We start from the raw sequence: 20942 nt of genomic DNA on the forward strand, positions 1-20942 counted from the left end.
TGCCATCTAGCAGAACTTTCCTTAACTGCAACAATCTCACCATTTGTTTTTTTTAGCTAGGACTACCTTATTATAGGCAAAGCATGGAAATGTAAAGATGATATATAGGGGCATATTTATACTCCGTTTGCGCCCAAATTGCGTTGTTTTTTTTTACGCAATTTCGACGCAAAACTAACTCCATATTTATACTTTGGCGTTAGACGCGTCTAGCGCCAAAGTCCATGGAGTTAGCGTCATTTTTTAGCGTGGACACCTACTTTGCGTTAATTATATGCAAGGTAGGCGTTCCCGTCTAAAAAATCGACTCTGAGGCATGTGCGTGGGATTTATACTCCCGGGCAAAAATCACGCCCGGGAGTGGGCGGGTCAAAAAAAATGACATACGGCCGCTTTTGCGCCGTTTTTTAGCGCCTGCAAAAGGCAGGCGTTAAGGGACCTGTGGGGTCTGAAGGAGCCCAGAGGTGCCCCCCCATGCCCCCAGGGACACCCCCTGTCACCCATGCCCACCCCAGGAGGACACCCAAGGCTGGAGGGACCCATCCCAGGGACATTAAGGTAAGTTCAGGTAAGTATATTTTTTTTGTGGCATAGGGGGGCCTGATTTGTGCCCCCCTACATGCCACTATGCCCAATGACCATGCCCAGGGGACAGAAGTCCCCTGGGCATGGCCATTGGGCAAGGGGGCATGACTCCTGTCTTTGCTAAGACAGGAGTCATTTCTATGGGGGTTGGGAGTGAAAAAAAATGGCGCAAATCGGGTTGAGGCGAAAAAATTGCCTCAACCTGACTTGCCCCATTTCTTGACGCCCAAGCTCCATATCCCCCTACGCCGGCGCTGCCTGGTGTACGTCGTTTTTTTTAACGCACACCAGACGGCGCCGGCGGCTAACGCCGGCTAACGTCATTCTATAAATACGGCGCCCGCATGGCGCTTCAGAATGGCGTTTGCCGGCGCTAATTTTTTTGACGCAAAACTGCGTTGGCGCAGTTTTGCGTCAAAAAGTATAAATGTGGGCCATAGTGCTTACTACAAAACTAGTGCTCGTGTTTTTTATCAGATAAAAGAAATGAGGCACTTCTGCATTGAGTGATTTCTACTGGATTCGTTTCGTTTCGTTAAACTTTATTTCGGCAAATATTGCCATAAAAGTCAAGACAAGAGATGAATACAACATACATATATACATTTCACAATTAAATATAAGATACAATACATACAGTTGGCAAGAAATATATGGATGTCTCCATGATTAAGCAGTACCGCATATAAAACTATAAATAACAATTTATAAGTTAATTAAAAACCAGAACTAAAAAATTAATTAACTTGGATCGAAGAAACAGTGCATCATATACCTATACAAGGAAGGGAAAGAGCGGGCCACCTAACAAAATATTACAGTTTGTGACCAAATAGTTTTCTGATAAGGTACACATTAAATAAAAATCTACTCGTGCCAAACACCACTAATTGTGAAGTATTAGACTGAAATATGCGCTCTGCTTCTTTGTAGGATCTAACCCCCACATATTTACAAACGGGTTTGATCCAACAATCCCTTGGTTTCTTGTATACTGGGCAAAAGAAGAGTAGATGAACAACATCTTCTTTAGCCCCTAAGGTACAGAGAGTGCACAATCCACAACCTTTTACCCCTCCCCAAATGCATGTGTATGCGTTAGTCTGTAAGACCCCATACCTAAACTGTAGATATAGTGTTTTTGCCAGTGGAGGACCGATCTCATCCAAAAATTGTTCGAAATTAGGTGTGTCTTTTATGTTAAAAAAATTCAGAGTCAGAATACCAATCGATGAACTATGCAATAGCTCTCTGTTGACATAAGACCAAAAGGTGTCCTTTACATATTTCCTGGTACATATTGTCATATTCTGAGGAACATCCCATAGGTGTGATAAACCTAATCTCTCATACCACTTAGATACATATTTTAACCAAGGGGTATTCATATGACCATCTATCTGAGTTAATTCAGTCAATCCACTCTTGTAATCACTCAACTCCGGGGTTACCCATAACCTAACCCAATACAGCAATGGTCTTAATAATGCTTGGTAATCTGCTCTTTTAAGGTTAATATCAAGGAAAACAGGGACTAGAGGAGTTCTCGTCGGTATTTTAAGTAGCCTTCGTACAAAGTGGTTTTCCGTTTTTCCAAAATTATTATTACAATAGTAACCCCAGAGTTCAGCACCATAAAGGGCGGCCGATTGGGCCTTTGCTTTATATACTTCAAGTGCCGGTGAGATTGCTTTAGAATAACTAGCTCCGTGTACTTTTAAAATAGGCATTGAGTTTTGTTTAAGGGATAAGATGCTTTTATCCATCTGTCCTTTCCAGGACAGGTTACTATCCAGCATTAACCCCAAATAATTAAAACTCCCTACCTGTTCCAGTTTTTGATTCTCCAAGGACAGATTATTCCTGAGGGATTTCTTGGGGTTTATGGACATATACTTAGTTTTGGTAGGATTTATTTCTAGCCCCTTCCCCACACAATACTTCTGGAAAGAGTCCACCAAATTTTGCAAGCCTCTCGGAGTTTGAGAAATAAGGATGGTATCATCGGCAAATAATAATGCCGTAACCGGCTCACCACCTAGCTTCGGGGAGTCATGTACACAATTCCTTAAATAGCTCGGAATATCATTAACATATAATGAGAAGAGTGTAGGTGCTAACACGCAACCTTGGCGCACACCACGATCTACAGGTATGGCCCTTGAGGTTTCACCTTCTTTTCCCCATCTAATTTTTGCATAGTTCCGTGTGTGAAGCTTGATAAGTTCTTTAAGTAGTTCCCCAGGGACCGCCATGTTCCTTAATGTAATCCACAACAAATTGCGCGGAACAAGATCAAAGGCGGCCCTTAGATCCACAAATGCCACATAGAGACTACCCTTCCTTATGTTTATATACTTCCAACAGATGCACATAAACCTAAACACCTGGTCAACCGTACTGATTTTTATTCTAAAACCAGCCTGATATTTGGTTAGTATTTTAGTCTCTTCAATCCAATCTAAAAGCCTATTTAAAATGTGTCTGGCATATATCTTTTGTAAAATATCTATTAAACTTATTGGGCGGTAATTACTTGGATCATAGCGATCACCTTTTTAAAAAAAAAATTATGATTTCTGCCCCTTTCCATGAATCGGGGATCGGTGTGCCTGCCACAATGGAATTACTCAGGTAATTTAGGTAAGGCCCCCACACATCCACATCATATTTTAGTAGATCGCCGGGAATTTTGTCAGGGCCTGGGGCTTTGCCCATTTTCACAGCTGATAAAGCCTTATTAGTTTCTTCTAAACTAAAAAGTAATGGAGCAGTACTCATTTCTAGGTTTGTCTCATAGTCCCCGAAGGACAAACTCTCCTTTTTGTTAGCATAGAGCTTAGTGAAGTGGTCACACCAAGTATTTTCGTCTAGGAAAATATCCTTTGTTGATCTACCCTGCTTATTTCCCTTAGCGATTAAATTCGAGAACATGTTCTGATCCCGTAGCTTAGCTGCATTCAAGAGATCCTCCCAAAAACTTTCATCCCATACTTTTTTAGCTTGGGCCATAGTGTTTTTATAGGCTAGTCTACCGCTTTTTATATCCAAACAGTTCCCGGATTTTACTGCCTGGATCAGTCTTGATTTTGCTATTCGACAATCTTTATTATACCATGGGTTCGCTGTCTCTAGATGGTTCCTTATCCTATTACCATCTTTTTTATACATTTTACTCAATAGTGGAGTTAGTGCATCCACCAGCTTAAGATGTAAATCAAGAACACCTTGTGTTCCCACTAATGCTGACTGTAAGTCTCCTACCGTTTCAGTAAATACATTGTAAATATTTATCAGCATCTTTTCTGTTCCCAAGATATATGGCCATCTTAGAGCACGCCTGTTATTGGTTACCTCTAGCTCCGTGACCGTGGTATTTAATAGGGTCTCTTCTTCGGATCTAATAATAAATGATTGAGAGTCTAGCCATAGTTGGAGGGGGAAATGATCACTCTCCGTCCTATGGTCTATCTTGAAATCAGTTATTTGGTCCCATATATTCCAGGTAGCCATTACAAAATCTATATGTGACCTGGAATTTCCCTTAAAATAGGTTGGAGCTGCTGGTCTGTCTGATCGGAATCGACCATTACAAGCCCTTAGATCATGTACCACAGTCAACTGTAAAATCTGTAAGGCGGCTTTTGTGCTTTTAGCTGAACTTGCAGATTCTAAGGGCAAGATATCATTAGCAGCATCTTGTTCATCAAGTAATTTTTCCAACCCCAAGACAGGCTCATATTTACAGTTAAAATCCCCACCGACTAACACCTTTACATTATCTCCTAATGAATCTAAAAAGGAATCCAAGAGTTCTACCACCTCTGATTCCTTGTTAGATGGGGACGGTCTATTATATATATTTATTAAATGTATAGTTTCTTTCCCTCTTGTATCAATTTTAAGGCCTAGTAGGTCCGGAGAGGGGATGGATAACTGGGTGACATCTATTTCTAGAGTCACTTTAACCCAGATAACCAGCCCCCCTGAGGCTCTACCTCTAGTTGATGGAATAGCATAAGAACAGTATGTTTTATACCCCAACCTATGGGGGGTTTCTACCATCCAAGTTTCCTGTAGGAATATGATATCGTGATTCTCAATATAGGAACACCATACCACATCCTCAAGATTCCTGGCTAAGCCAGCTATATTCCAAGATATCAATCTAATATTTGTTTTCCCTTTTACACAGGGTGAATCTAATACAATTGGTAGGTTGTCGTTTTCTATAACTTCCTCTAATTCAACAAAAGGATTTAACTCTTTGTCTTGATTATAGTCTTTACTAACGTCATTAACCTCCATAGTCACTTATCAGGTACGCCCAAACTGATTACCTCACTCAAAATAGAATAAGGGGATTTAACGCAATTTACCAATTTAACTGTCCATGAATTTCTGGGGCTCGAAGGTACTATAAGTTTCGGTTCTAAATATTCTATACTCTGTTTTTGTTCCCACGTCTGGGTGTATACTAACATTTCTGTGATAGATTCCCCTACTCGTGGGAGTCAATCGTTTTCATCCAAAGTACTCAGTACCGAAAGTCTATTTTCAATTGGAATATAAAGATTTGCGTTTCTTCTATTAGTCAAGAGTCTGTGTGTTTTAGAAAATTCTGATATACTGGCTAAATGTCTATAAAAATAACCCAGAGAATGCACACCCACGTCAGACTCCTCTACATCCAAAGAAGCTGCTCTAAGAAGAACAGTCGCAACATGTTGAGGGTGCCTAAAGTTAATAATTACACAATCCCCCTTACATTTTTTCTTCGCGTTTCCGATCCATGATACCCTTCTAGTGGACAGTATATGATCGGATAGATGTGGGGGGAAACCACAATTTTTGTTTAACCAAGCAACTGATTTCCGTTTGAGAGAATCATGTGATTCCTCACGGAAATTCATTGCTGTTGGGTCTAAGGGAGGAACATTCGAAAGGACTATGACATATGGTTCACAATCAGGTGGGAGATTAATATGGTTTGGTCTGTTCACGGGAGTAGTGTACCTCACGATATTAGATGCAGCTGCTTTTATATGTGAGGTACTATCCACCATACATGGTGGCTCCCTAGATTCTGGTAAACATGACCTCTGTGCTACAACCAATTGTGCAGAGTTACCGGGATGGACGGGTAACTCAGATTGTTTCATAGTCTGTTCCTTACACATCTTATCTAAAAGACCACCCAACCTAGATACCTCCGTAGATAGCAATTCAATTTTTTCCATAAGAGGTTTAGTCATATGGTCTAGTTTTTCCTCAAATAGCTTAGCGATGTGACCCAAGAGATCACAATTCACATTGTCCTTATTAATTATAATCTCGTTATTAGCTACATTACTTCTATGACCAAATTCTATCGTTGGTTTAAGATGTACGTTCCCCCGCTTAATTTGCGTTTTTCAGCATTTTCTAACAGCTCTCTTAGGAGGAGAGTGAGACAATGCGAACTCACTCGGGGGCTCCAATGGGTCTTGAATTGATGGTTCTAAAACTAAGGGTAAAATGGCTGAGTTTTCCAAAGGGAAAGCTTCAATATTATGGGGATCCACCATAATAGAACTGCTGCCATCGTCTACAGAAGAGAAAATGTCTGAGGTGGACCCCTTCCCTAAGGATTTCCTTCTATCAATGTTTATCTTGCTCACCATTTTAACCAAATAATTATCCAGGGTGGAAATATTTTTAGCCATTCTACACCACCCTCACGTATATAACAACCACTACTAGTATTGATAAAATACTCGATGGACTGTCTAGTATTTATAGCCCTGCCCTATACAAAACTTTTATATCGTAACAAAGTATAGGGCGCCTACATATATCAGCAATAACACAAAACAACAAGTGTATCAGACCCAGAAGGCACAATAACTAAATGGAGCCCAAGTATACAGCTTACTAAAACATTAACAGATTAGATAGAAGCAATTAACAGCTTAGCGAATTGGCCCAACCCGACCCCTTCCGGCCCCCTAACGGCCACACAACGGCCCGCCCTTTGCCCGGGCTTAGCCCGGCGCGGCCCGCGCGTGGTCCCGCGAGGCGGGGGGCCGGATCAGTTTAATAGCGCCTTCGGGCACGCAAAATGCGTTGGTTCCGCTTCCGGGGTGCAAGGGGACCTGGGTAATGTAGTCCCATCCTGTCCCGTCAAACGTTCCCCCCACACAGCGGTCGCGATGTCAGGCGACGGCGGGGGGGAGACGTGCAGGCCAGCAGAAGGAACAGCAGCCCCGAGGACCACAGGGGCACACAGGTATGCAGCACGATGCGGGCGTAGGTAAATTCTGCAATCAGCCCCCGCTCAGCCAGGGGCAGGATCAGTTTAATAGCGCCTTCGGGCGCGCAAAATGCGTTGGTTCCGCTTCCGGGGTGCAAGGGGACCTGGGTAATGTAGTCCCGTCCTGTCCCGTCAAACGTTCCCCCCACACAGCGGTCGCGATGTCAGGCGACGGCGGGGGGGAGACGTGGAGGCCAGCAGAAGGAACAGCAGCCCCGAGGACCACAGGGGCACACAGGTATGCAGCACGATCCGGGCGTAGGTAAATTCTGCAATCAGCCCCCCTGGATTATCGATTTAGACAAAATGAGGATGCAACGTGTGCTTGAAAACCCAGCGCCAGTCAGTGCCAGGTCACATAAAGTGAACACGAGAAGTGCTCATTTAAGGCATAGTATATTTCTGGTTAATAGCTCATTTGCACTTTGACAAATTGTTCTAGCTTTATAGAGGGAGCACCATGTTCCATTAAAAGTTAAAGTGTGCAATGAAACTGTGAACTCAATACCGCAACAATCAAACATAAAAAGAACAATAACAACACCGCTATAAATAATACATCAAAACAACACAACACGATATTCTAACACATATCTGATGCAACAGCGCACACACTAACTCAATACACACCACAACAAACACAATGAAATACAATTGCAACAAAAAACAATAATGGCCAAAAATACAGCAAAATATCGAAACAATAGAAAAACAGTCCAACCTAACACAAAACACAACACAATTTCATTGTTTTAATATTGGGATATGTTATGACGTTATGTGCTGCTGTTTTGCTACGATATGTTAGTCTGTTGTTTTGTGTAGGTATGGTGCAATGTTACAGTTGATGTGTATTTTAGTTATTGTTGTCCTGTAAGATTTTGAGCTAAGTATGTTGCATTGTGCTGATTTATTAGTAGTTTATGTTGGTATTCCTCTGTTGTCACTTTGGTGATGTTTTTTGTTGGTGCGTTATATTGTTTTGTACAATTCTGTGTGTAAGTTGTTTAATGTTTTAGTTGATTTTTATTTTCTCCTGTTGTGCATTGTTGTGTTTTATCAAACTGCTATTCTTTTATTGTGGTATGGTGTTATTGTAATGTGATACTTTGTTTGGCTGTGTTGTCTCATTGTACCTTAGCCCCAAAACACTCTTGTCACATACAACCATCTTGGAAAAACTATTTCATGATATAGAGCCCGATTACGAGTTGGAGTGTAACGCTTGTGCTGAAATCCCTTCCACCCTATCACAAATGGCCCGGCATTTTCGCATCTGTCTTTGCTAGGTGTGTGAACACTGGCCAGCATCTCTGGGTGGTAATACTACTGAGGCAAATGGCTGCAATGGCATCCAAGACTATGTTCCCGTCCTCACCCATCCTCCTTCTATGGCAAGGGGGAGAATGCAAAGCACCACCCCTCCAAAGGGCATGTCCCCTTCCCTCCAATATCCTTCATGCCTCCCCATTCTTGTCCCACAGAGAAGCTGCTGCTATAATTTACCACTTGCTTTGTGCAGGTAGTAAATGGGAGCAGGGAAGTGTTGACCCCTCAGCAAAGGGAAAACTGAGTGGAATTCTGTGGCCACAAAGGTATTTCCCATTCGGGAAGGGCAAGTCATAATAAGTTGAATTACATGGAGAGATACCAGTTGTAACGGTAATTCATGCCTCCTTGAAACTTCACATTAAGGGCCAGATGTAGCAAAGGGTTTTTCCCATTCTGTGTCAATGGGAAAATGTGTTCGTACATATGGCCCTAAATTCCAACCTTCTTGTAGTTGGGACTTTAACAGAAAAATGGTCTTTGCACCAAGCAGCCCACTCTTTACCATTAAGGACATTTATTGATGGCAACAAATTTTTGTGATCTGACTCAAAGGGCTGTTGTCCACATGTGATCTGTAAAACTCATAGTGACTCGTTTATTGTCTGATGAGCGCCCAGTTCAGGGCAGCCTGAGTTCATGAGTTGTCAGTCCGGCAGTTGTAGACTGGCCTATGGGGAAGTTAAGCGATCTTCTAAACAGTCTAGCCCATATGAAATGCTACTACAGCTGAAGTAGAGTCAGTTAGATAAATGGATCTGTCTGACATCTAACCTAGACTTTCTCCACCCCACTTATGTACCATTTCTCTTTTGTCGAGGACATACTCAAAACCCTTTGGCAGAAAACATCCCATTGAGGACCACTTTTCATCTACATATCTGAAAGCCTACATTAGATTTTGATGGATGAAGAAGTGTTCATCCGTAAAATTTAGATTTGGCCACTGGCATCATCTCTGTACCTTGAAAGGAACCAATTTCATGATGGGTCCATTCTAAGTACAAAATGTTGGGTGGATGACCATCAATGGATTTGACGGCTGTCCACCAAACTTTTAAAAAAAAATTGTTTCTCAGAAAAAAGCTCCCAAAGTGAACATTTGCTTTTGAAAAACAAAAAAAAAAGATTTTACTCACACCCTGGGAGTTTTCTCCCAGGGTGTGGAGGTCATTATTTGTTTTTATCTGTCCCTGATTGCCAGGCGTTAAGTGGCAGTGACGTGCAGAAAATAAAAGGACATTCACCAGTCCACCCTAAATAGAGTAGACAGTGTAATGCCCTTCCTCTGACAGTTCCTACTTCTGAGGACTATTGGAGAAAGCTTTCGGTCTACAGAACGAATGGGAGCTCCGTCTATGGAAAGCTTAAGGTCCTTCTGTGTCTAAATGAGGGAGGTGAGCTGAGATTTTGGAGGACAGGGTAGCCTGTTGAGTTTAGGATGGAGTACTCTGTCTGCTAGACTCTACCTAAGGTCCTAAGTCGGATTATTGTGTGAATAGATGGATGGAAGGAGGGATGGACAGATGGATGTCCAGATTGTGGGTGTTGGGTTGAGTAGGTTAGCAACACTGGATTGGATAAGGCAGGGAGGTGTTGTTAGTATAGAGTTGGGGCCAGTCATTACATATGATGTCATGGAGATGGAAAAAGTTAGGAAGATGTTTGGGAGTAGAAGACAGATGTTAGCAAAGCAATGTTAGGATCAGCTAATAAGGTGTTAGCAGTATGGGGTTAGGATTAGGGAGGGATGTGGTAGTGGTATGGAAATGGGGATCAGGCAGAGGACATGTACATAGTGCCTACTCTGACATTCAGAATTCACTCAGCTCTCCATCAGATGATGGGATTATTTACTAAGGTTTTGCGTGGGTGCTTATTGGGCATAAAACAGCACAAACTATTGAGTCAGTTTACGTTTCATTATAAAAGCATACCTACACAAAGCAAAATTTATAACCCTCAGTAAATGAGGTAAATGTTTGTGAATGTACTTTGCTTAGGTGTATTCACCCTCACCTGTTTCTTTATTAATGTACACTAACTCTCACCTATCTCTATCTCTTTGTACATTTTGCTCTGTTGCACTCAAAGTCAACAGTGTATATGTACTCATTGTTATGGTCCACTCACACTCATCAATATCTTTTTAAACATTACACATTATTATGGCCACACTCACACAAAGTTCAGATTTACAGTCGTAGATAAGAGGCACAAATCTGAAATGTCTAAGCATCCTTTGACGTGACATGTGCTCAGGAGAGGAAGGCCCGGATACGGGGATCACCAAAAGGAAGTAGAGAGGCTATGTCCCCCTGATCCATCTCGGCAATGGATGTTGTTTGTTTACAGCCCCATATGAAAGTTGCAGGACTTGATCACCTCCATTGTTTGCATTGAAAAACCAAAGTCTCACTTTTTTGGTCTTGGGACATATAACTTGCTGGATTTGCCTGCATTGCCTGGACTCCTGAGAGGCCCTTGCTGGGGTGGGACTTCGTCCCCCAGCATTCCCTTCATGCAAAGGAGGGGCCTCACATCCTGCCTGGTGACAGCGCTCATAAGCATACTTGACTCCCCCGGCATGGGACGCGCACAGGACGCACTTGGGCTGAAGCCCAGGCTAAGACCAGGCCAGGAGTCGGCCCATCTGTGCCCGTCCGCGGCCGGACCAGGCTGGGCCAGGCAAACTCTCTGAACTCCTCAATCCTTGGCTCCGTAAGCTTGTCATATCGGCTGTGTTTTGAGGTAAGGGCTTTTGACCACTTAAATCTGTTTCGCATACGCTAACGTGGGGAAAAAGATCGCTTCTACTCGAAAAGAACTTGCTGCCAACAATATAGGTACTACTCCCACAATTACACCTGTGTCACATCTGAACTCAAGATTGTCGAAAGCAGGATAGATGCTGTAAAGAAACTTATAGACACAAATGACCCACGGCGATCTGGAGTCTCCTCTAAGGGGCTATTCTTCCTAATCCAAATGAGACACCATGGAAACTGTTCTGACTTCTATGTTTTGATAGCCAAAGGCAAACAGCTTCCAAAAGTAGGGGATTGCTTTGTACCTATATTATTATATGCAGATGACACGTTCCTAATTGCACAAACCATTAACGGCCTGCAATTGCTTCATTACATTTTTAATAAATAAATGGGGGACCTTAATCCGAAAAAACATCATTCAAAGCCCCACATTATAATTTGTGGTCCCAAAAAGACCTGTTTGGGTCCTTTTTATTTAGATGGTTATACTTATTACAAAAGTTCATAGTTTTAATTATCTTGGTATCATTTTTCAGAGAATTTAAGTTGGGAAGAGCTTCTCAACCTGAGAGCTTGTAAATTTACTAAGTCTATTGAAGGCATTTTTAAGTTCTCAAAGAAACTGGGAAACAAACAGGTGAAGGAACTCTGAAACCCATATAAATTTAAATGCCTTTCCTTGGGGTGTTAATGGGCGGGTTCTGGGGTTATACCATTCCAACTAGGCTTCAAAAACTTGAAAATAAATTTGTTTGTAGACTCCTAGCAATCCCCAAAAGTACAGTCAGTCTTATTTCACACTTAGAGGCTGGACTCCTGTTTTTAGAAGGCTCAGTTCAAGTCTTGGCATTACTTACTTAGGTCAATAGTTGGTATTCACAGCATACCTCCTTTTCACGATCGGTCCTAGAAGATTGTTTATTACAAGATTGAGCCTTTTCTGAGAAGGTGCTTCAGGTGTATCCATAATTTCAGTGTCGATCCAGGGAGCAGGGAGAGAACATGACGGCCGGCTAGAAGCGGGTCGCGGAAGGCTCTCCCACGTCGGTGGTGCAAGTACGGCAGTCCGCGTGCCCCCATAAGCGAAATGCAGCAGAAGTATGGGGGGCTTAAAGAGAGCAGGAAATCTACCTGAAGTGGCGTCCTGGAGGGGGCTCTGGGGCTTTCGGGATCCGTACCTTGGTCGCGACCAGCTTTCGAGCTGCAGTGTAGCAGGTGCATAGCAGCAAGGATTCCCCTCCGGGGGGACAGAGGCAGAGCCAGCACAAGTTGCACGGTCGGTAAGAGGACGCCGAAGCACGGGGAGAGCACGAGGCCCCAGGGGATTTTTTATTTTTACACAACTGTTGCATCAAGGAGAGGTCATTTGACTCCCCCCACCACCCACAGGGAAGAGACTGTTGAACCTGATTTACTCCAAGCATTTTATAAAAAGAATGGAAATAAAAATAATATTGCTATGCAGGGTGCAAGGGTGCCGAACTCTGGTAAAAGGAAGGGAGGAGGTGGGGGTAGAAAAAAGATGGAACCTATTTACTCCCTGAGAAGTGGTAAGAGGATCTCTAGCACAAAAGGGAATCCGGTCCCGGTGGCAGGGGCCCTCCCTCAAAAGAGTCTGAAAACTACTATACACTTGGCTGTGGACACTCAGGAGATTTGCAATAGTAATAGTTGCAGTAATATAGGGCCGGCTTCCCTGATTTTGAGACGCGATAGACTTGCTACCAAGAAGCCGAAGATAACCCCGTACTTAAGGACATATTTTAAAGTCCTGCCTGGCACATTGGAGATGGAGGGGAGAGATCGGGGCAACCAGATTTAAACCTAGAGGGGAGTGTGGAGGTTTGTCAGATTCCACAAATAGAATGCTCCCCTATCAGGTTGCAAACTTTGGAGGTGGTAAATTTGGGCCAGATTAACAACAGTAGTCCTTCCAGTCAGGATGATTTAGTGAGTCGTACCAAAAGGGTGTCAACCAGCTACCAGCAGGAGCTGGAGAAGGAGGAGAGGCAGATTGGAGATGGGGGCTTACAGCAGCAGGGGCAGTGTCCCCAGGTGCAGGGCTTGGCGGAGGAATATGTTAGTCAGTCCATTGCAGGAATGATACGAGACCTGGCGGTAGAGGTTAGAGGCAGTTTTGAGATCTCAAATAGCAACCAGAAAGAGATAAGAGATCTATGCGAAGCACTTGGACAGAAATTTGATGATCTGGCAGAGAGGACGGCTGCCCTCGAAGTAGAAGTCAGTGATTTGAGGAGAGCTACGGAGGAAAACAGGGTGGCAATTCAACACCTGAAATCAGGGGAGGAAAAGGTTCAACAAAATCTTGAGTTAATGAAAAATAATTTGAGGAGAAATAGTTTAAAGTTTTTAAAAGTCCCTGAAGGATTGGAAGGAGTGGATCTGAAGTCTTTTGTGGTCCGCTTGATCATACAAGGCGTCCAAGTCAATGATGAAGAATGAATGATACGAGACCTGGCGGTAGAGGTTAGAGGCAGTTTTGAGATCTCAAATAGCAACCAGAAAGAGATAAGAGATCTATGCGAAGCACTTGGACAGAAATTTGATGATCTGGCAGAGAGGATGGCTGCCCTCGAAGTAGAAGTCAGTGATTTGAGGAGAGCTACGGAGGAAAACAGGGTGGCAATTCAACACCTGAAATCAGGGGAGGAAAAGGTTCAACAAAATCTCGAGTTAATGAAAAATAATTTGAGGAGAAATAGTTTAAAGTTTTTAAAAGTCCCTGAAGGATTGGAAGGAGTGGATCTGAAGTCTTTTGTGGTCCGCTTGATCATACAAGGCGTCCAAGTCAATGATGAAGAAGAAGATATAGCAAAAGACATCCAGAGGGCACATAGGGATCCATTTAGGAAACCCTCTATCAGAGACAAACCCTGGAAGATTCTGTTCTGCTTCCACACGTATGCCATTAAAGACAATATTTTAGCTTCTGCATTGAAAAAAAAGACTTTAACAGCTGAAGGTATTAAGTTTGAGATTATATCTGATTTATCTAGTATGACACTAAACAAACAATGGGAACTGGGAAAGAGAATTGAAGTTTTGAAGGGGTTAGGGGCTACGGCCCAACTGAAATTCCCGGCTTCCTTGAGAGTGATGGCCAATAATAAAATGTATACCTTTAGAGATAGTAGAGATGTAGATGACTTGATTAAGACGTTAGACAAGAGCAATCAGCAACTTGGTTAAAGTGTGCAGACTCAATATGGTTAGTATTTATAAACCGGAGGGGATCCTTCCTTAGGCGACTTTGCCTAGTGAGGAAGATAGGGTGGGTTCTCTCAGGGACATAGAGGATGGGTCACAGGGTGTAGAGGTGTTGGGAGGTCAGGGGAAAGCACAGGTTAGGGATCATGGGGAAAAGTAAAAAAAGAACATGTCCTTATTCACGTGTACTTGATATGAATTGTCTTTCGTAAGTCTCTAGGGCCGTTGTGAATGAACTGTTTGCAAGAAACGCATCTATATAATGAGGAGTGTATTAAGTTGTTTAAGCTACACCGATGGGTTCAGCATTCTTTATGTTCCACACAGGTGGGGGTAGTAATGAGGTGGCCATATTAGTTAAAAACCACCCTGAAATCTCTTTCCAGGGATGATCAATGGATAAAGCAGGCAGGTGGGCAACAGGGAAACTGGTGGATTTTGATCAGGTGTTTACTCTACTGGGTTATTACGGTCCAAACAGAGATGATGTTCTGCCCCTCTGAGAATTATATTAGCATTTCTTACAATTTCCAGATCCAATAATATGGGCGGGGGATTTTAATATAGTGTTAAACTATGACCTAGATAGGTCAGCGGGAAGTAGATCGAAAAATGAATGAGAAGATGCTTTCTCAAGTAATTAATATGATGTCTCATTTCGGGCAACATGACATTTGGAGAGAGATGATGGGACTAAGGCAAGGGTATACATACAATAATAAAAAGTATAGACACCAATCAAGGATTGATTATGTGTTAGTAGATGGGAGGCTGAAAGAGAGTGTTGAAGAAATTTCTCATGGTGGAGTGCACTTATCAGATCATTCAGCAGTGAGTGTGTGTTTTAGGGTTAGCGGGTACACTGCACAGAGTAGGTGGACGTTAGACAGAACCCTCCTCCTACATGAAGCCACTGTTGCAGGTTTGAGAGCAGATACGGAGGAATTCTTCAAGTGGAATGCAGGTTCATCCCCACCAGAGATGGTATGGGATGCCCTTAAGGCTTTTTTGAGAGGCAGATTAGAGTAGCCTCCTTTAAGAGGAAAATATATAAAAACAAGATCAGCGGTTTGGAAGAGCGTATACAATCAGTAGAAAAGGAGCTGATAGATAAAAGTGGCGAGGAAGAAGAAACCAGAAAAGTAGCTACAAAGAACTACAAATTGAGCTTGTAGTAGATTTAAATAAAAGAGTTAAGCTAAGATGTGAAGCTAATAGGATGACCTATTTTCAGTATGGGGAAAATAAGGTAGTGGAGATTCAGAGTAAAAATTCAGGAGCTACCTGCAGGAGAAATGAGGAGATCGGAGAATCGTTTCGAGATTTTTTTCAGGACCTTCATAAAGAGAGGTTAGAGGTGTCTTCAAAGATGGTCAAGGGACGGCTGAAAGATGTAGATCTCATTACCCTGGGAGACGACGATAAAAAAGTTTTGAATGAGGCAATTGAGCAGCGGGAAGTAGATGAGGTGATTCGTTCCGGGACACCAGGGAAAGTGCCAGGTCGGGATGGCCTACCTCTTGAAGTTTTTAAAGTCTTAGGGGATAGTATAACGAAAAGTCTTGCAGGGTTGTGACAATATTTTGATGGAGGGGGCCACGCTCCCTCCTCTTGGAGGGAGGCAACGATTACACTAATATTTAAGCCATGGAAAGACCCCACACGTTGTGACTCATATAGGCCAATCTCTCAACTGAATAGCGACTACAAACGTTTTGCAAAAATGTTGGAGGGTAGGTTGGGTAAGGTGCTGAGCAAATTGATCCATGTAGATCAAAAGGGGTTTATTAAGGGTAGATACTTGCATGAGTTAACTCAAGGCTTGATAGGCACAATAGACATGGCAAGCATGTGTAAGGCACCTTTAGAGGTGGTGACGATTGATGCCGCCAAGGCATTTGATACGGTTAATTGGTCATACCTGATTACTTTCTATGAGTCATTTAACTTATAAGGGTATTACGGACAATATATCTAAACCCAGTGGCAAGAATTGTAGTTAATGGCTCCTTAAGAATTGTAGTTAATGGCTCCTTAACTCGCCCCTTTAAAACTGGGAGGGGAACCAGACAGGGATGCCCACTATCCCCTCTGCTATTTAACTTATACATAGAACCCCTGGCCTGTAAAATCAGGAGGTAATTGACGATACCCCCGTTTCAGTGTGGCAATTGGCATAGGAAAATGGCCCCATATGCAGATGATCTGATGGTTTATACAAGCAATCTGAAATAGTCCTTACCTGTACTGGAAGATATGGTGATGAAATTTGGGGAAATTCCGGGGTATGTGGTTGATAAAGGTAAAACGGAAGTCGTGACTTGGAATATCCCCAAGAGTAGTGCTACCAGTAAGAGAGAGTTGAAAACTTTGAGAGAGTCATGACTGAGTCTTGTAAGCAGATGAAGAGCTGGACAAATTTACCCCCTTACGATCCTAGGAAGGGTTAATTTGGTTAAAACGATGATCTTGCTTAAAATGTTATTTATCTTTAATGCAATACCTTTGAGATTTGATAAGGTATGGACGAGTAAGTTTCAAGGCAAGATTAGTATTTTTATATGGATCAGCATGGAAGAAGCTGAGGCGAAGGAAAGAGAAGGGTGGGTTAGCGCTACCGGATATACAACTCTATGCATGGGCCTCTTTTATAAAAAAATCTGAGAGGGGCTCTGGGAGGGTCCACTATCTCTGAATTCGGACATGTATTAAAAGTTATGATGAAATTTGAGAAGGTTGCAGAGGTGGGCTTTTGATATAAATTTGGTGACCCCAAATTTTTCAAGAAAGTGAGATTTAGATTACTGCACAATTCAGCAAAAACTTCGTATGAGGTGAGAAGGGCCACTAATTTGCCTTATTACAGGAAATATGCCCCCATATGGGACTCACCGGGCTCGCCAGAATGGACTAAGAATGTTTTAGCTGTACCCCTGAAGGAGGTCAGTTTTTGGCAATGGGGGCAACTGTGTACGGCAGAGGGCTTGATTTTCTATGAAGACCTTTGCCGGGAATCAGCAGGAAGTTTCTCTAAATTTAAATACTTGCAAATAAGGAGCTGCGTGAAAGAGATTAAAGGGGAAATGGGTGGCTCGAATGAGGTAGAAAGGCTGCTTCAGGAGACCGACATCACTAAAAAAGAACTATCGAGATGGTACTGGACACTCCTGGACACGAGAAAAGGCAAATTCCTTATGCAAGAAGAAATTTGGAAAGAACATTTCCCAGGAGCATAGATAAGAGAGTTATGGTAAGTATATATTGCTTTGCTATATTCTACAGTGAAACCTGCCTGTTTAAGAAGAAATCATCTGTTTTCAATTCACAGGGCCTTTTGGACCCCCGAGAAGCTAACAAGATTGAAGCCCGGTAGTAAGGACAGGTGTGGGAAATGTGTCCTGGAATCCGCAGGAGATTTGCATATGTTCTGGGAGTGTCCTCGAATTGGTTTTGGAGCGAGGTTGGTGATTGTACCAATAAGATTTTACCTATAAAGTGCAAGGTAAGCCCCCCTCTGATTATTTATGGTTGTACACAGGGGGCTAACGGGATAAAAAAGGATAGGGCTAAGTTGTTGTTCTATATGATATTATTGGCCAGGAGAGAGATAGGTAGGAAATTGACCAGTCCGACCCCCTAACACTTTTGGAATGGAAAGACTCGTTAATGTATAATTTATCTTGTGATACAAGGTGGAGAGAAAGAACTGAGAAGAAGTATGAGTTCTGGGGGCTGCTAATAAATTGGCTTGCAACAAAATAGTGTCTGTCCTATGATTACACAATGGCAAATCCAAAGGAACGCGATGTAGTTGCACTCCTTAAGGTTATCCTAGCCCAGAGACATGGATCGCTCCCCGGTCTGATAGCCTCACACAGGGACTGAACCAGATGGATTAATTCCCCAGAGGCGTACTCGATAAGATAATTCAGACCTCGGGGTTGAGTGAACTAGGACAAAAAAAAAAGATGGAGCCTTTTCCATTCCTTGGATTGCGTTATGTGAAAAGGGCTTTTTTAGGTATTGGCTTGCCACCTCTTTCTGAGTCTCTCAAAGAATTTGATAACCGGACCAAACAAGAGTGAAATCACTTTTTTATACAATATAAACAACAAGTCAGAGTTTCCAAAACCTACTGTATGAGTTCAGTTTCCTGTTACTTAGTTCTTAAGCATGTCAAAGGGCCAGAACCCCACTTAATATGGGTTGAAAATACTGAACATAGATTTATCTGACTACGTTCAGGCTTAGTACCCTGCATTTTATGGCAGCCTTCCCTCATCAAGGCGCCTGGTTTCACTCTACCACCTTGTCCCTGCGACAAAATCTAGAAGCTATCTCTTGCACATTTTTGAAAATTCTATGAGAATCCAAGACTAAAATATTTGCATTCCTTATTGTGCACTTTTGGCCTAAGATCATATAAAAAAATGCTTACAGCATCTTCAGCTATTAGACACAGAATATTGTTGTGCATGTATCATAAAATATGTTTGGCATGCTCTTAAACTTAGAAAAGTACTGAATCTGGCTAACGCTGATGAAGTCGAAATTGTTCTATATTAGTGCCTTATCTACATACATTCGGACTAATTTTCGTAGGTCTCCTCGGAATGAATAATATTTCATAGTTTTATAGATTCTTGTGATGTTTTACAATCGCATATGAATGTGTTTTAATATTGGTGTTTTTATTTCTTACAGTGCTTTTAACATTATTTATATATGTGTTTTAATTGTCATTGCATGTATAATCCTTTCATGGTTTAAAGGCCGAATAAAGTTTTTTTGACTGACTGACTGACAGATTCATGGTCTCTCACTTATAATCACTTCAAACGATGTGTTTAGGTTCACACATAAAGCTATTTATCTCTCTGCACAATGCTATGGCTCGCTAACATTCACTGATCTATTTTGTATATGTACTCTGTTTTTCCCCGATCTGTTGGGTTTGCTCTGGGTCACTCACATGTAAACTCTACAAACCTTTCATTTAGTCCACTCACACAATCACATATCCATTCATACACGTTTCTTTGATTCGCTCACAAGCACTTAATTCCAGATTAATTGTACACTTTATTTAGGATCAGTAGTGCATGCTTATTCGTACAGCCTCTGGCTGACGTATATTCACAAGTCATTTAGTACACACTGTGTTCATGTTCACTCACACTCACATATCTCTTTATGCAGCATACTCAGGTTCAGCACACTCCCCATTCTATTTGAAGAATTTACTCAAGTTCACCAAGCTCACCTATCTCTTTGTACAGCTTACCCAAGTTCAACACACTCACTTATCTCTTCGTGCAGATTACTCAAGTCCAACACACTCACCTATCTCTTTGTGCAGCTTACTCAAGTTTACCACACTCACCTATCTCTCCATGTAGATTACTTAAATTCAGCACACTCACCTATCTCTTCGTACAGATTACTCAAATTCAGCACACTCACCTATCTCTTTGTGCAGCTTACTCAAGTTTACCACACTCACCTATCTCTCCATATAGATTACTTAAATTCAGCACACTCACCTATCTCTTCGTACAGGTTACTCAAGTTCAGCACACTCCCCATTCTATTTGAAGAGTTTACTCAAGCTCACCACACTCGCTTATCTCTCCAGATAGATTATTTAAATTCAGCACACTCACTTATCTCTCCATACAGATTACTCAAATTCAGCTCACTCACCTATCTCTCCATACAGATTACTTACCTTAAATTCAGCACACTCACCTATCTCTCCATACAGATTATTTAAATTCAGCACACTCACCTATCTCTCCATTCAGATTACTCAAATTCAGCACACTCACCTATCTCTTCGCACAGCTTACTCAAATACACAACACTCACCTATCTCTCCATACGGATTACTTAAATTCAGCACACTCACCTATCTCTTTGTACAGTTTACTCAAGTTCAGCACACTCACCTATCTCTTTGTACAGTTTACTCAAGTTCAGCACACTCACCTATCTCTCCATACAGTTTATTCAAGTTCAGCACACTCAACTATCTCCCCATACAGCTTGCTCAAGTTCAGCATACTCATCTATCTATTTGAAGAGTTTACTCAAGTTCAGCACACTCACCTATCTCTCCATATAGATTACTTAAATTCAGCATACTCGCCTATCTCTTTGTACAGCTTACTCAAGTTCAGCACACTCACCTATCTCTCCATGCAGCTTGCTGAGGTTCAGCACACTCACCTATCTCTTTGAACAGTTTACTCAAGTTCAGCACACTCACCTATCTCTCCATACAGTTTCCTCAAGTTCAGCACACTCAACTATCTCTCCATACAGCTTGCTCAAGTTCAGCACACTCATCTATCTATTTGAAGAGTTTACTCAAGTTCAGCACACTCACCTATCTCTCCATATAGATTACTTAAATTCAGCACACTCACCTATCTCTCCATACAGATTACTTAAATTCAGCACACTCACCTATCTCTTCGTACAGCTTGCATGCCTTTCTCAGGTTCACCGACGTGCAGACCTTCTCACCGTGAGTCCATCGGTTTCTTCCACTCACTGCGGTCTAAGGGAAGAGAAAGGGGGCACCAATCAGACTGGAGGTGCAGCAGGAATGCTGTTTCGTCATCACTAAAGAGGGGAACAGGTGCAAGAGAAAGCGGGCCTCTATTACAGTGGAAGTATGGTGTTCAACACTAGTACCTGACAGAGGGCAGCGTATGTGGTACTTCTGACCCAGA

General features: G+C 42.3%; 1 protein-coding gene across 1 annotated transcript in view; it reads right to left on the reverse strand.

Moving 5' to 3' along the window:
* Positions 1 to 20942, reverse strand: part of PIK3R5 (phosphoinositide-3-kinase regulatory subunit 5) — a 276234-nt gene that overhangs the window by 36583 nt on the left and 218709 nt on the right. Inside the window, exon 16 of the mRNA XM_069200312.1 lies at positions 20674 to 20767. Coding sequence (XP_069056413.1) covers positions 20674 to 20767 — 94 coding nt within the window. The remainder of the gene's footprint in view (positions 1 to 20673; positions 20768 to 20942) is intronic.

This window comes from Pleurodeles waltl, chromosome 7 (assembly GCF_031143425.1).
Source record: "Pleurodeles waltl isolate 20211129_DDA chromosome 7, aPleWal1.hap1.20221129, whole genome shotgun sequence".
Taxonomy (NCBI): Eukaryota; Metazoa; Chordata; class Amphibia; order Caudata; family Salamandridae; genus Pleurodeles; species Pleurodeles waltl.